Source organism: Saccopteryx bilineata, chromosome 7 (assembly GCF_036850765.1).
Source record: "Saccopteryx bilineata isolate mSacBil1 chromosome 7, mSacBil1_pri_phased_curated, whole genome shotgun sequence".
NCBI lineage: Eukaryota > Metazoa > Chordata > Mammalia > Chiroptera > Emballonuridae > Saccopteryx > Saccopteryx bilineata.
In genome coordinates, this window is record NC_089496.1 from 41,762,775 (window position 1) to 41,775,776 (window position 13,002).

General features: G+C 44.4%; 1 protein-coding gene across 2 annotated transcripts in view; it reads right to left on the reverse strand.

Annotated features, from left to right (window-relative positions):
- IGF2BP3 (insulin like growth factor 2 mRNA binding protein 3) overlaps positions 1-13,002 on the reverse strand; it is a 111,275-nt gene that overhangs the window by 11,909 nt on the left and 86,364 nt on the right. For both annotated transcript variants that reach the window (XM_066238611.1, XM_066238612.1), the window contains 4 exons: positions 10,466-10,600; positions 9,179-9,301; positions 6,930-7,065; positions 5,446-5,571 (listed from right to left, as the gene is read on the reverse strand). In XM_066238611.1, coding sequence (XP_066094708.1) covers positions 5,446-5,571; positions 6,930-7,065; positions 9,179-9,301; positions 10,466-10,600 — 520 coding nt within the window. The remainder of the gene's footprint in view (positions 1-5,445; positions 5,572-6,929; positions 7,066-9,178; positions 9,302-10,465; positions 10,601-13,002) is intronic.

A 13,002-nucleotide genomic window follows, 5' to 3' on the forward strand; every position in this document is an offset into this window, starting at 1 on the left:
GGAGATGGGGAGGGGTGAAGCAGATGGGCACTTCTCCTGTGTGCCCTGGCCGGGAATCGAACCCGGGACTTCTGCACGCCAGGCCGACACTCTACCACTGAGCCAACCAGCCAGGGCCTAATTCCTGATTATTCATCCTTCTTGCTGGTTGGAGTCAGACTCAAGGGCTGGAGCCCAAGCAGTCATCCTGGGCCGGGAAGTGGTATGCTTAGCTAATAGGAGCACCAGCCCTAGCTGATACCGCAAAACTACTCAGATTACCTACCCTTCAACTCTTCTCTTAAAAAAAGGAAAATTCATTTAAACCACATTTTTAAACTCCAAAAACACAGCCAAACCTAATCCTGATAATATAGCATGCCAAATATATTTAGAAGCATGAAAACAGACATATGGCAGCATCCCACAGACAGTTTTGGCCTGATAGTTGCCACGAGTTAGAATGACAGGTGGTGAGAGAAAGAGAGAAAGGGGGGTGAGTTTTCTCACTACACTCAAGTAAAGCCTCAAGTTAGAAAGAGGGACATACATGAGTGGGTGTTTATGCTTATCCTAAATACTGTCTCCCACACATTAGTCTTGAAAGGAGATACTCTTTCCAACATTTAATTGCACCCTCCACAGACTAGTAAACATTCTTTGCAGAACAGTAGTTCTTGACAGCGAATGGGTAACCAAAAGCTCCTCGTGACCTTTACAAAACCCCAAGTTTCTGAGCTTCCATCTGCCCCTACTGAGATTCTGATTCACTTAAGTTCAAGGTGGGGCACAGGTTCTTAACCAGTTAAGAAACAGAACAGATGTTATTAATCTTGGCTACACATGGGAGTCATCTATGGAGTTTTCCAAAATAATGATGCCTGGGTCTCATTCCCAGCCCTGCCCCAGGTGTTGGGGAGTGGAAATGCTACTGTAACTAACAAAATATTCCCCCCTTAAAATATGAAGCAAAGAAAGCTGTATTTTGACGGATATTGTAAAAGAAGAAAAAGCAATACATGATTTGGGCAAATGTCAGCAGTGGGTAGTAAACCCACTAGGTGTAACACTGCTGGGAGCAAGATACTCAGTCTCAAAGTACTATTGATAACTTTTTTTTTTTTTTTTTTTGAAGTTGGAAACGGGGAGGCAGTCAGACAGACTCCCGCATGCGCCCGACCGGGATCCACCCAGCATGCCCACCAGGGGGTGATGCTCTGTTGCAACCGGAGCCATCCTCAGCACCCGGGCCAACTTTGCTCCAATGGAGCCTCGGCTGTGGGAGGGGGGGAGGGAGAGAGAGAGAGAGAGAGAGAGAGGAAGGAGAGGGGGAGGGGTGGAGAAACAGATGGGCGCTTCTCCTGTGTGCCCTGGCCGGGAATCGAACCCGGGACTCCTGCACGCCAGGCCAACGCTCTACCACTGAGCCACTGGCAAGGGCCAATAACTTCTTAATCATAGTTGAGAGTTTTATAATGGAGATATTGAAGGACCTGGTCTTCATCATATGATCAAACTTCTGACCAATAATGAAACACGTTGACATCTTTTGCTTCCCTATGTGAGCAGATATTCCTGCCCCAATAAAATGTATGATCTGAGACAGGCAATCAAACCCAGATTAGCGGACAGTCTATAAAACCATTAGCCTGGATTTTTCAATACCATAAAAAGGAAGAAAGAGGGGCGGGGAAGGGGATACAGTACTAGTTCAAAAAGAGACAACTAGCCTGACCAGGTGGTGGCACAGTGGATAGAGCGTTGGACTGGGACATGGAGGACCCAGGTTCAAGGCCCTGAAGTCGCCAGCTTAAGCCCAAGTTCGCTGGCTTGAGCAAGGGGTCACTTGGTCTGTAGCCCCCCCCCCCCCCCGGTCAAGGCAAATATGAGAAAGCAATCCCTGAACAACTAATGTGCTGCAACGAAGAACTGATGCTTCTCATCTCTCTCCCTTCCTGTCTGTCCCTTTCTCTGACTCTGTCAAAAAAAAAGACAAAGACATGACAACTAAATGCAATGCATGATTCTTGACTGGATTCTTTATTGAAAAGATACAGAGGGACAAGCAACTTGACTGGCATAACTGGGGACATTTCAGCACAGACTGAATGTTAAATGGAATTCTGCCCAATTTCCTTAGAGCGGCAGCTAACGTCAAGGTGAATGTCCTCATTAATAATCACCTATAATCACAAAGTTTGTAAAAACAAACACCAAATATCCAAGATAAGATGTACTGTGAGTGGAAAAGGCAACTGTGAGCACCTATTTTTAAAACCCACAAAAGCAAAGATTGCTTCCATTTTGAAGAAAAAGGTAATCACAAAAATACATCTCCTTTCCACTTTTAAGTTCTATGTAGAATTCCTGATTCATTCTTTGAGGTCCAGTATGAACAGAGAGATAAAGTTAGCAGTAGGTTAAAATCTATAGAAAAATCACGTGATCACACCCACCTTCAGCAGACACAAGCAACATATACACAATTCGTCCAACTTTCCAGCTAGGTAGGTGACAGATTTGCCTTTCTTAAGCATTTTTAATGTTTTAGGTAGTACCTCATACGCCAGTACAGGGAAACGTCTGGTTTCAAGTTGGGAATTCCATTTTATCACTGCCTGGGATACATGTTGAGTAAATGTCCACTGGAATTCTGCAGAGAACATGGATTGCTAAGACTGTCCCCATTTTAACCCTTTAAGAATGAGAATGTCTTCTTCCTGCCCTTGAAACCACCAGGCCAGTAGGGGCTCTGAGCTCCAGTCCTCTTGAAGAGTTTCTACCTTTCCTCCTAGCAGCTTCTGCACCTTTTACTGTCTTCATTAGCTGCTTCTAATTACACCTACTTGTTTTTGCTTTGAAATCTAAGAACCAAAGACTACTACTGCCAGTGATGTATCCTTACATCTACTATTGGCTCACTTTCATTAAAGATCACTGACCTCCTCCCATTCATCTAACAAACTGTTACTTGTTTAAGTCACTCAAACATTTAAAATTATAAAAGTGCTTCAGAAATATAATTTCTAAATATGATCTCTGAATTTTTCTAACAGGAACTCAATACACATTAAATCAGAAAGTTGACTAAAACCAGAGACTATTCATATCCTTTTATATGAATATTTAAAAAGTGAATACCTAGCAATTCAATTGAGGGATTTCTGATACTCAAGTATCCACTTCAGTGTAGAAGATGTCAAAGAATGTTACAAAATGCTTGTTAGTGAGGCTTTACTGACTGAAACATGACATGCAGCAAGTGGAGAGAGAGGAGTTCAAGTGACACCTCGGTTTACAAACTGGGAAATGAGGAACAGGGAAGTGGCTTGCCTAGAGAAAGCTAGGTTAGGGCAGCTTGCAGGAATGGAGGTTAGAAGAGAGTGTCAATGGCACAGTTACTCTAAATCAACTCTTGGTAGCTTTCAATAAATGTCATTTTACACAGAACTGTCAAGGACACATCTGCTCTAACCTCAGTCATATGACAAATGCACCTATAAAGATACTAGGAGACGTATTAAGAGGTTTTAAGTCCATATACTCTCAAATTCCTATTTTATGTTCACTTTTACTCACTTCTCAAACTTGTTCTATTATTATTTAAAAACGAGAACTGTTTGACCTGAAAAAATTTTTTTAGAGATTATTCATATAGTTCAGTTCTTTGTTGTGCAGGTGAGAAAACAAAACCAGAGAGGAGTCTGGCCTGTGGTGACACAACCCAGGGCAGAGCGGGCTAGAAGACCTGGGCTCTCGGCTCCAGGGCCCCTTCCACCTGCCCCCTTTAGCGAGAAGGTGCCAGCACACCATCTCCCTCCCCTCACCTTTAGCTAGGGGGGAAAACTTCGTTGGAGGCATCATGAATCTGCTCACACTTGATATGGAGCTGGGATTCTGAGGCCTGTCGTCACAGCGTCAGAGCAGTGGGCTTTGTCACATGGTTTCCAAGCCCAAACCCACTGGAGTGGCTGGTGAGTCCAGGGGAAAAGGCAAATGCTGCTGACAGAGGCAGGAACACACAGCCAAATAAGAGGACAGACCTAAGCACACCCAGCAGTGGTGCTGTCAGGGACAGGCAAAGGGATTCCCCTTCTTCAAGAGATGAGTACGGTTTCTCTGTAGGATTCCAGTGGCACGTGACACACATTCTAGGCAGCGTGGAAATGGAACCCCCCAACCTGTGCCACCCAGACACTATGGCACAGGAGCTACCACTCAAAACACGTGGTAAGAGAGCCAAACAGGAAGGTAAGAGGTGAAACAAAGCCATGAAGGAAGATCCTACATTATCAATTTTATTTCACATGACTATCTACTCCCAATTATCACTGATAACATAGACGACTTATGAGCTACTTTCAAAAAGAATTACTGGATAAGGCGCCTACTGTGCTGCAGATATTCTCATATTACCACTGGCCTCAGAGAAAAACGCTGTTTTTTAAGAGGTTTATTTCTTAATGTGTTTACAAAATAAATAAATGCTATTTATTGTGTGCATATGCACACAAACACGTGCACAAAACTATCTGAGTCCATATAAAAGCACAAACAAAATGGGAAAAAAAGGTTCAGTCTTCATTGACCATTCAAAGCAGTTTGTGAATTTACAGATGATAGAAACCTTTTAAAAATCCTTTTCTTCAATATTTAAAAATAAGTAACCTCTTTCTCCCTACCCAAAGTCTCAACTTTTGACAGTTGAAAGCACATGTTGAAAATTCTGCCCTGAAGCAGCAAAAGTAATAACTGTTGTATCTACAAAGGGGTAGGTAAGAACATTCTATCAACAAGAACCAGGAGACCAGGCGGTGGCGCAGTGGATAAAGCGTCGGACTGGGATGCGGAAGACCCAGGTACGAGACCCCGAGGTCGCCAGCTTGAGCGCAGGCTCATCTGGTTTGTGCAAAAAAGCTCACCAGCTTGAGCCCAAGGTCGCTGGCTCCAGCAAGGGGTTTCTCAGTCTGCTGAAGGTCCACGGTCAAGGCACGTATGAGAAAGCAATCAATGAACAATTAAGGTGTTGCAATGCGCAACAACAATAAAAACCTAAAAACAAGAACCAGGAAGCATGCGCTGACTCTAATTCTAGATGGTCTGAGAACCAAGTATTATATTAAGATTTTCCCCTGCCTGACCAGGTGGTGGCGCAGTGGACTGGGATGCAGAGGCCCCAGGTTTGAAACCCTGAGGTTGCCAGCTCGAGCACGGGCTCATCTGGTTTGAGCAAGGGGTCACTAGGACTGCTGTAGCGCCCCCCCCCCAGGCACATATGAGAAAGCAATCAATGAACTAAGGTCCGCAACGAAGAATTGATGCTTCTCATCTCTCTCTCGTCCCGTCTGTCTGTCCCTGTCACCCAAAAAAAAGACTTTTCCCCAAAGAACATCTCACATTACACTACTTGGAAGGCAACAAAGTCTGTGTCCTGCACAACCACAAAGAAAGCCATGTACATCTTACCTCAAACTGTGGGTAAGGAGGAGTGACAGCTGACGGGGGCCCTGAGGTGGGGGGCGGCATCCCTGATGTGGGTGGGAACAGACCCAAGGCATTCAGATTTAATCCAGGAATTAAATGTGCTTGGAGCTGCAATGATAAAAAGGTCCCTTCATTTTATAATTAAAAGAGCAAGTGTGAGCATTTATAAGTGACAATACCTGTATTTAGATTGTGACCTCTCGTCTAGTTAAAAAAACCATTTGACACAAATTTGAGAACAAAGCAGTTTCCTGTGACCACACTTGAGCCTCTAGTTTATATCTGTTTATATTTCTTGGTATTTTAAAATCTGTGGGCTTGTTGGCCGCCTCCTTGATCTGGAGCCATACGGAGTTTCTCAAAGCAGGGAACACAGGCTTCCTGTCCTTTGCAAGCAGCTCACAGTGCTCAGGCAAATATGGACCCTATACTGTGAGCACACAGTAAATATGGACAGAAAACCATGCATTAGTTGAAGAAGCAAGCAAACAAGATTTGCACAGAAATGCAAACCAGGTAACAGACAGCTATTAAGAGAACTTTACTTCTGGATAAAATTTAACAGTCATGGGTTTAAAAGCCTAAAACAAAGTCAAGCTCTTTGGAAATTGGGTCCCATCCGCATGTAACTACAACTACTAAACTTATCTTTGGAGGGATCCAGGATCCAGGATCCAGCAAGGGGATTTAGTTTTGGTTGAATTTTATAAGGGTTGAGATTTGAACATACTTGAGAATCCCTGGAATTGGACTGATCCACAATTAACTGAAATGTGGATAAGCCGTCATAATGTGAAGGCATAATGTGAAGGTAGGCAGGCAAGTCAAGTGGGCTGAAATGATTAGCATTCTAAGCTCACAAAGGTAATGTCATTTTTCTATCTCCTTTTAGGTATAATGTTTTCAGATGACAGGCCCAAATGAGGAAATTTTTTCCATTCATTTACTTAAATATGCAAGATGAACTTTACAAACGTTATATTTTCAGCATCATTCCATCAAGGAAAGTCAGCAATTCACTGCTGTTGTTGCACGACACAGATTATTCACTTTTATCTCCAAGTAATCAAGTTTTAAATTAGTACTCATAATGAGTTTTAACATGCACTGTTACCTACTGTAATTCTCATAGGCATGCTATGTAGCAGCCCCATTTCACAGATGAAGAAACTGATGCTCAGAAAGATCAAATAAGTTATCCAAAGAACAGAGCAGCAGCTTTAATAAATGGGTGAGCTGGGACTCAAAGCCAGTTTACACACCTCTAAAGCCCAAATTCCAACTATACTAATCTGCCTTATATTAATAATGTGCAGGAGATATTAACCTTTTAAAGGGAGGTGCTCCCTATGGTGCTAAAATCAGTGAACCTACATCTAACGTGACACTATTTAAGAAATCAGTATTAATGCAATTGAAAATGTCTTCTAACTTCATAAAGATGCGCCCTTCATACTGAAACTGACATTCATGGAAGCAATGTCGTTTTCATAGGACTCCCTGATTTTCTTCATGATCGCCTCCTCGGCTCTGGCACAGGTGTCCACGCTGCCTCTCACTGTGATGGTGCGCTCCGGGTTGTACAGCGTCAGCTCCTGCAGTCTGCGCATCGAAAACGAGGGAAGGAGAGAACGGGAGTTATAGGAGCAAGGCAGCCACAGTTCGGCTGCAGATGGCAGTGAAAGCCCAGACACAGTGGCTGGCAATATGTAAAAGTGGGTCGTTGGACATGATGAAAAATGAGTAAGCTCCAAAAGAAGTGAATCCAAGAATCGTAAAGCTACAGGAGAGAAAACACTTCCCTCACCTCAAAAAAAAAAAAAAAAAAAAAATCAGGTGTGCACAGCTCAATTAAGACCATGTTTAAACACAGTGTACTTCTTGACCACTTACAGCTGACCCCTTTCTCACAGCTGAACAGTGAACTAGGATTACTGGAGGGGAGCAGTGCCAGCAGAAACCGAGAGCCAGGGGCACACACCTTTCGTCAGTATGTTCCCAGTCTGCACTGACCCGTTCTAGGCATCACGGGCATTCTCACGCAGTTCTGTTTTCTGGGTCACCAAGCAAGGAATAGCATGGAAGTGTTCCAAAAAGGCGAACGAGAACGCGTGTATGTAAACTCCCTTTCCACCAGTCCTTTTAGAATTTAGATCAAAGAGGCCTGGAGGAACTAATGTAAATCAATCCATCTTCTCTCTTTTTTAAAAAAAAAAATTTTATGGCCTTTTTTTTTTAATCCACCTCGACTAAATTTTAAAAATCGTCCCTGGATGACCACTTAGACAACTAAAAAACTAGAATGTGGCAGCAATAAATAGTCAGAAACTCCCTGGTTGACCCAGATCCTGCTGAAGTTTCAAAACCACTCAGAGAACATCCAAGACCACCTAAGCCCTAGGAGGGAATGCGGTGGGAGGTACTGGCGTGGAAAACAAGACTAAGCACACAGCTCAAAAGGATGTGGAACAGTGGGACAGCCCTCCACAGTCCTAGAGTTCAAACGCTCATTTTCATGACTAGCAGAACACCTTAAGCTAAACTTGAGACAGATGAATGGGATATTTTTTTTTCTGCAACTTGCTAAAAATGTGAACGAACATCTCCACACTGTCTCAGCTTAAAGAAGTCTCCAGTTTCAACCCGTCTTGCTTGGCCAAGCTTTTCTATTAGGTTTTAAAATAGCTGCTTCTAGAATAGCTTTTAAGATTTTTTTTTTTTTAACTTAAAACCCTCACCTTTCTGAGCATAAGCCTCAAGACAGGGGTAGGCTCATTTATTGAATTTACCACTTTGTGTTTTTCTTCCTTTACAATCAAGCAGGACTTTCCTATTCCCTTACCACCTCCTGTGAAAACTCCCTGCTACACGCACGGTCTGTGCTTCAATTCCTCCTTAGTTCGCCTGTCTCCCCGCTTTATTTGGGGGGAAGGGAGAGGGGTACTGGGGTAGAAACGAGGAAAGTCACTCTCAGAGAAAGGAACCCTCTCCCACCATTCCAACCCGTTTGCAGCCGCAGTGTGCTGGCCAAGGGCTCTTCCGGAACAAGCGCCCTCCCCGCTGATGTGCAGTCCTCCCCCACATGAACGCGGCTCTCGCGGGAACATCAGAAAAAACGATTAGGCCCCCGAGGCTGTATAACAAGACACCCCTGCTTCGGTCTTGCTCTCTTGGAGCACTCCGAGACAAGGGCTGTTGCTCGGATCCCCAGGCAGCCCTGTGGACAGGCCCAGTGGTGGGGACTGAGGCCTCACACCAACAGCCAGTGCTGATGTGACAGCGACTAAGGGACCTGGGCAGAACCAGCCAATGAAGCTGCTCCTGGATTCGTGACCCATGAAACTAGGTGACCAATAAACATTTACTATTGTCTTATCAATTGCTGGACTCATTTCTTACACAGCAATGAAGAATAAACTGGGTTCTGTATACCCATTCTGGGAGTACATGTCAGAAAACTTGACCAAAACTTCAGCTAGGAAATATTAATACAAAGATTTTCGTGCCCCCTGCCTCGTAGTGAGAACAGACAATGCTTTCAGTATGGGTTGGAAACGTAGACAGCAGACCAAGTTTAAGAACAACATGTACATATGGAGGTGCAGGCCGGCTCAAGCTGTCAGATGGGACAAGCTCTGTTTAATATATAACCTGCAGCTTAAACAGCGTTTGAAATTTTTCTAATTCAAAAAAAAAAAAGCAAGGCAGCACTTACGGTGATATCGTGATTTTAGTATCTGTGTCTTGCTCAATTTTTTTAAGATTTCTTCCTTCCTTACCAATAAGCCGGCCTACAAAGTTATTATGGGCTAAAATCTTCAAGGGAATCTCTTCTGTGCTGTAAATTAAAAAAAGAAAGGTCATGAAATCAGGGTAAGGAAACCTGGACTTGGGTAAAAAGACAATATTGTTCATTAAACATTTACTACCATATAGGAAACATTATGCCAGGTAAAGTTTAAAACTGGCTGACCATTAGCCTACATTCTAGCAATGCATGAATAGAGGGGGTAAAGAAACATTAAAATGTATTTGGATAGAAGTTAATTTTTAAAAACTGTTTCCTTTTATTCAAGGACTAGCCTCCAATGATGGATTCTGTTAGCCCTGAAAACAGCTCCGACTCAAATTCCTACTCCTAAAACCCTAATACCAGAACACAGTGCACAAATGCCAAACAGTATGCCTGTAGCATAAACCTGAACATACACACCTGGCAGTGCACACAGGGAAACAGAGAAACTCAACAGTGCTTACACTGGCGAAGGGAGGGTGTGACAGCAGGGGAGGGGTGCTTCCCATTTCATTTTGTACCTTTCTGAATTTCCAAGTCACACATATCATTGTTTGAAAACATCATTGGGATTATCTGGGTGGTGGGATTTTTCTTTATTTTCTCTATACTGAAAAAACTAGACTCACAGCACCATACAACACCTTATACTAAAATATAGTTCATATATTTTAAAGGTCCCTACAAATTCAGTGTTGGTGATCAAGTCCCCAGGCCAACTCAGGCACCTTACTCTAGATTCTGCCTCACGCGCAGCACTGGGCTGAACGCCAGTAGTGCCAACCCAACCGCCACTCCAAGTTCCTGTGGGAAAGAAAACCCTGTTCATCCTGGCCCAAGAGTAGGGATTTCCCAGCTCCATGCTCCCTGCACACACATGGGGCTGGGCGGAGAAAGGCCAGGAGCTCACAGTAAGGGCATGAGGATCGGGCCTGCCTTGGGGAAATCCGAGACACCTCCTGGGCCTGTGTCCCCAGTCACGTTCCCCTACAGCTAGACTCCTCAGTTACCACTCACCCCACATCTGCACACAAATTGAAAATATTTTAAGGACTTTGGCTTTACAACCAAATCCACAGTGCCAACCGCTGTAGCTCATCAGGGCAGCTACCCCCGGAGTCTGCTGACAACCCCCAGGAACTGTGCCATAGAAATGCAAAGTAACAGTGCAATGATCAGCCTGTCCACGGGTTCATCCTCTTTACTCACAATTTTATATCTTGAGCTTCTTTATGCATAATCTCCAGAATAGACTTACAAGCCGCAGAGGTGCCTTCAGGGGTAGAAAGGATAGTGATGGACTTCTCAGCAGCACCTGCGTTCTCTTTACGATGGACATCGATTCTTGGGGTGGGCACGAGGAGAGAGGAAACGGGCAGCTGTGAGCATGTATTCACAACAGGGTTTACAACTAACCCACTTCCAAGTCACTGGACTTCTGGGCAGAGGGTGAGTCACTTCCCTCAAGAACATAAACTCCTGATAAACTGTCAACAGGATGCCTTAGAGATGGATTTTAATTCCAGGAACACTCCCCTTTCCTCAGTCTGACCAAGCAGGGACATCTTTACATTCTGCCCCGGCCCTATCTGTTTGAAGTTTCCTTTCTGATGGCACAGAACAAGCATCTCACAACAAAGAGCTGGAGTTCAGACAAAGGCTTTCTTCTGCACTAAAGCAAACAGGAACTGGAAGACAGGCCAAGAGGGCGGGGAGCTGGAGCCCCGCAAACCAGGTCCGCTTCTCCCCGCACTGTGCCCTTGCTATTCATCAGATGGGCACGCTCCGCTCATCTGTTCTGCAAGTCTCTTCCTACACTTTGTCCCTTCATAGAGCAAAGTCCGCAACAAAACCCAAAGAGAAGGCAATGCCACAACAAAGAAAAATGGTCAATAACAAAATGTCAAACATCTCTGGTAATTATATACACACCAATTAAAATGAGGTGTATTTTCTTCCAGACCTGCAAAAGATTTTGACAGGTAAAATTAAGTTTTGGCAAGAGGATGGGTCAACGGGGCGCACCCACACTTTCGGTGGGAGTGTAGAACAAACCAGCAGGACCTATCAAAGTGGAAATGCCTATCACCCTTTGATTCAAGAATCCTACCTCTCGTACCATCAACAATGTAGTCCCATCTGTGTGCCGAGAGCAGTTTCTCACCTTCGGCACTACTGCCATTTTGGGCCAGATTAATTTGTTGTGCTGGGCACCATCTATATACTGTGGTGTGCTTAGCAGCGTCCCTGGCCTCTGTGCCTATAACACATCCCTCTTCCAGTTGTGACAATTAGAAATGTCTCCAGACATTGTCAAATGTCCACGGGGCTGTGGGCGGTCACCATGGATGAAAACCACTAGCACAGAAATGTCCGCTGCAGCACTTGTGTGCAGTAGAAAGAAAATTGGGATGATCTTTAAAAGGCCCACCGGGAAGAGATGGTTAAATAACAGTACATTCCTTTCATATAGCTGTTTAAAAACATGTGGTGTAATTACAGAGACCAACATTGTAAAAGGGCCTCGATCTTCTGTGAAAAAAATGCAGCATAAACCATATGACAAAGTTTCTCTTTTAAAGCTACATTTGTTAGCAGATACAAGGAACAAATCCTATGAAGATACACCCCCAACTAAACAATGGCCACCTCAGGGGCTTAGATGAACCTTTTTTTAAAATTACTGTATGTGTACATTTTGAATTAAATGTAAAATAAGTCTGCTCTTGCCCTGGCCAGTTGGTTCAGTGGCAGAGCGTTGGCCCAGAATGTGGATGTCCTGGTCAGGGCACACAAGAGAGGTACCCGCCTGCTTCTCCCACCGCCATTCTACCCCCCTCCTCCATGGCTCAACTGATGCGAGCACATCAGCCAGGGTGCTGAGGATGACTCTGTGGAGCCTCTACCTCGGGCGCTAAAAATAGTTCATTTGTGAGCAGCCCAAGATGGGTTGGCGGGGGGATCTGATAATGACTGGTTTCAATGGCAAGAATTAATTAAATCCACTGGCAGAGTTCTGCAAATGAATCATCGAATTTAATAAAAATTGCCTCTCTTCCCTCTCCTTCCTCCATCTTCCTGCCTTAAATAAAACACACGGTTCAATTTAAATCACAGAAGCTCTTTCCTCTGACAAGGAAACGAGTAGCAGCTAAAAGGAACAACCCTCATCTGCCACGCGACAAGGAAGGGACAGCCACTTAATAACTAGTTCCTGCAGGCAATGCTGAATCAAGGGAAGCAAGGAGCCCTTCAATTTTAAGATTAAAACCAGACAAATTTGACATGAAAACTGACCTAGGCCATGGTTCAATTGTCTTCCCTAGCTCCTACATTCTGAGGTCAAGGCCACCGATTTTGCACAAAGACCCCCAACACCAAACATCTCCTGCTTCAAAGGGGGGGAGGCAGGATCAGACATCACTGTGCGGGTGGAGCGGGTCGGCCACCACCACTGAACACAGTTCTGTTTGATTCTGCATGAGAAATCGGTCATCTGGTTCAACGCAGGCATGGTGCCTACGATGAATATGGACGGCCTTGGAAGCCTGATGAGACCAACACAGCACCGTGGCCGTCCTTTCAGAAAAAGACTCTCTCCGTAATTCCTTGGACCACATGAAATAAAAGTCAATGTCTTTACTATATTTAAAATGCAAACTAACCCACAGTCATCTCTGTAGCCGGCCCCAGGCCATTCGCCTGTCCTTTGGTGCGGAGTGACTGGCCCAGCAGACGCCTGCGCA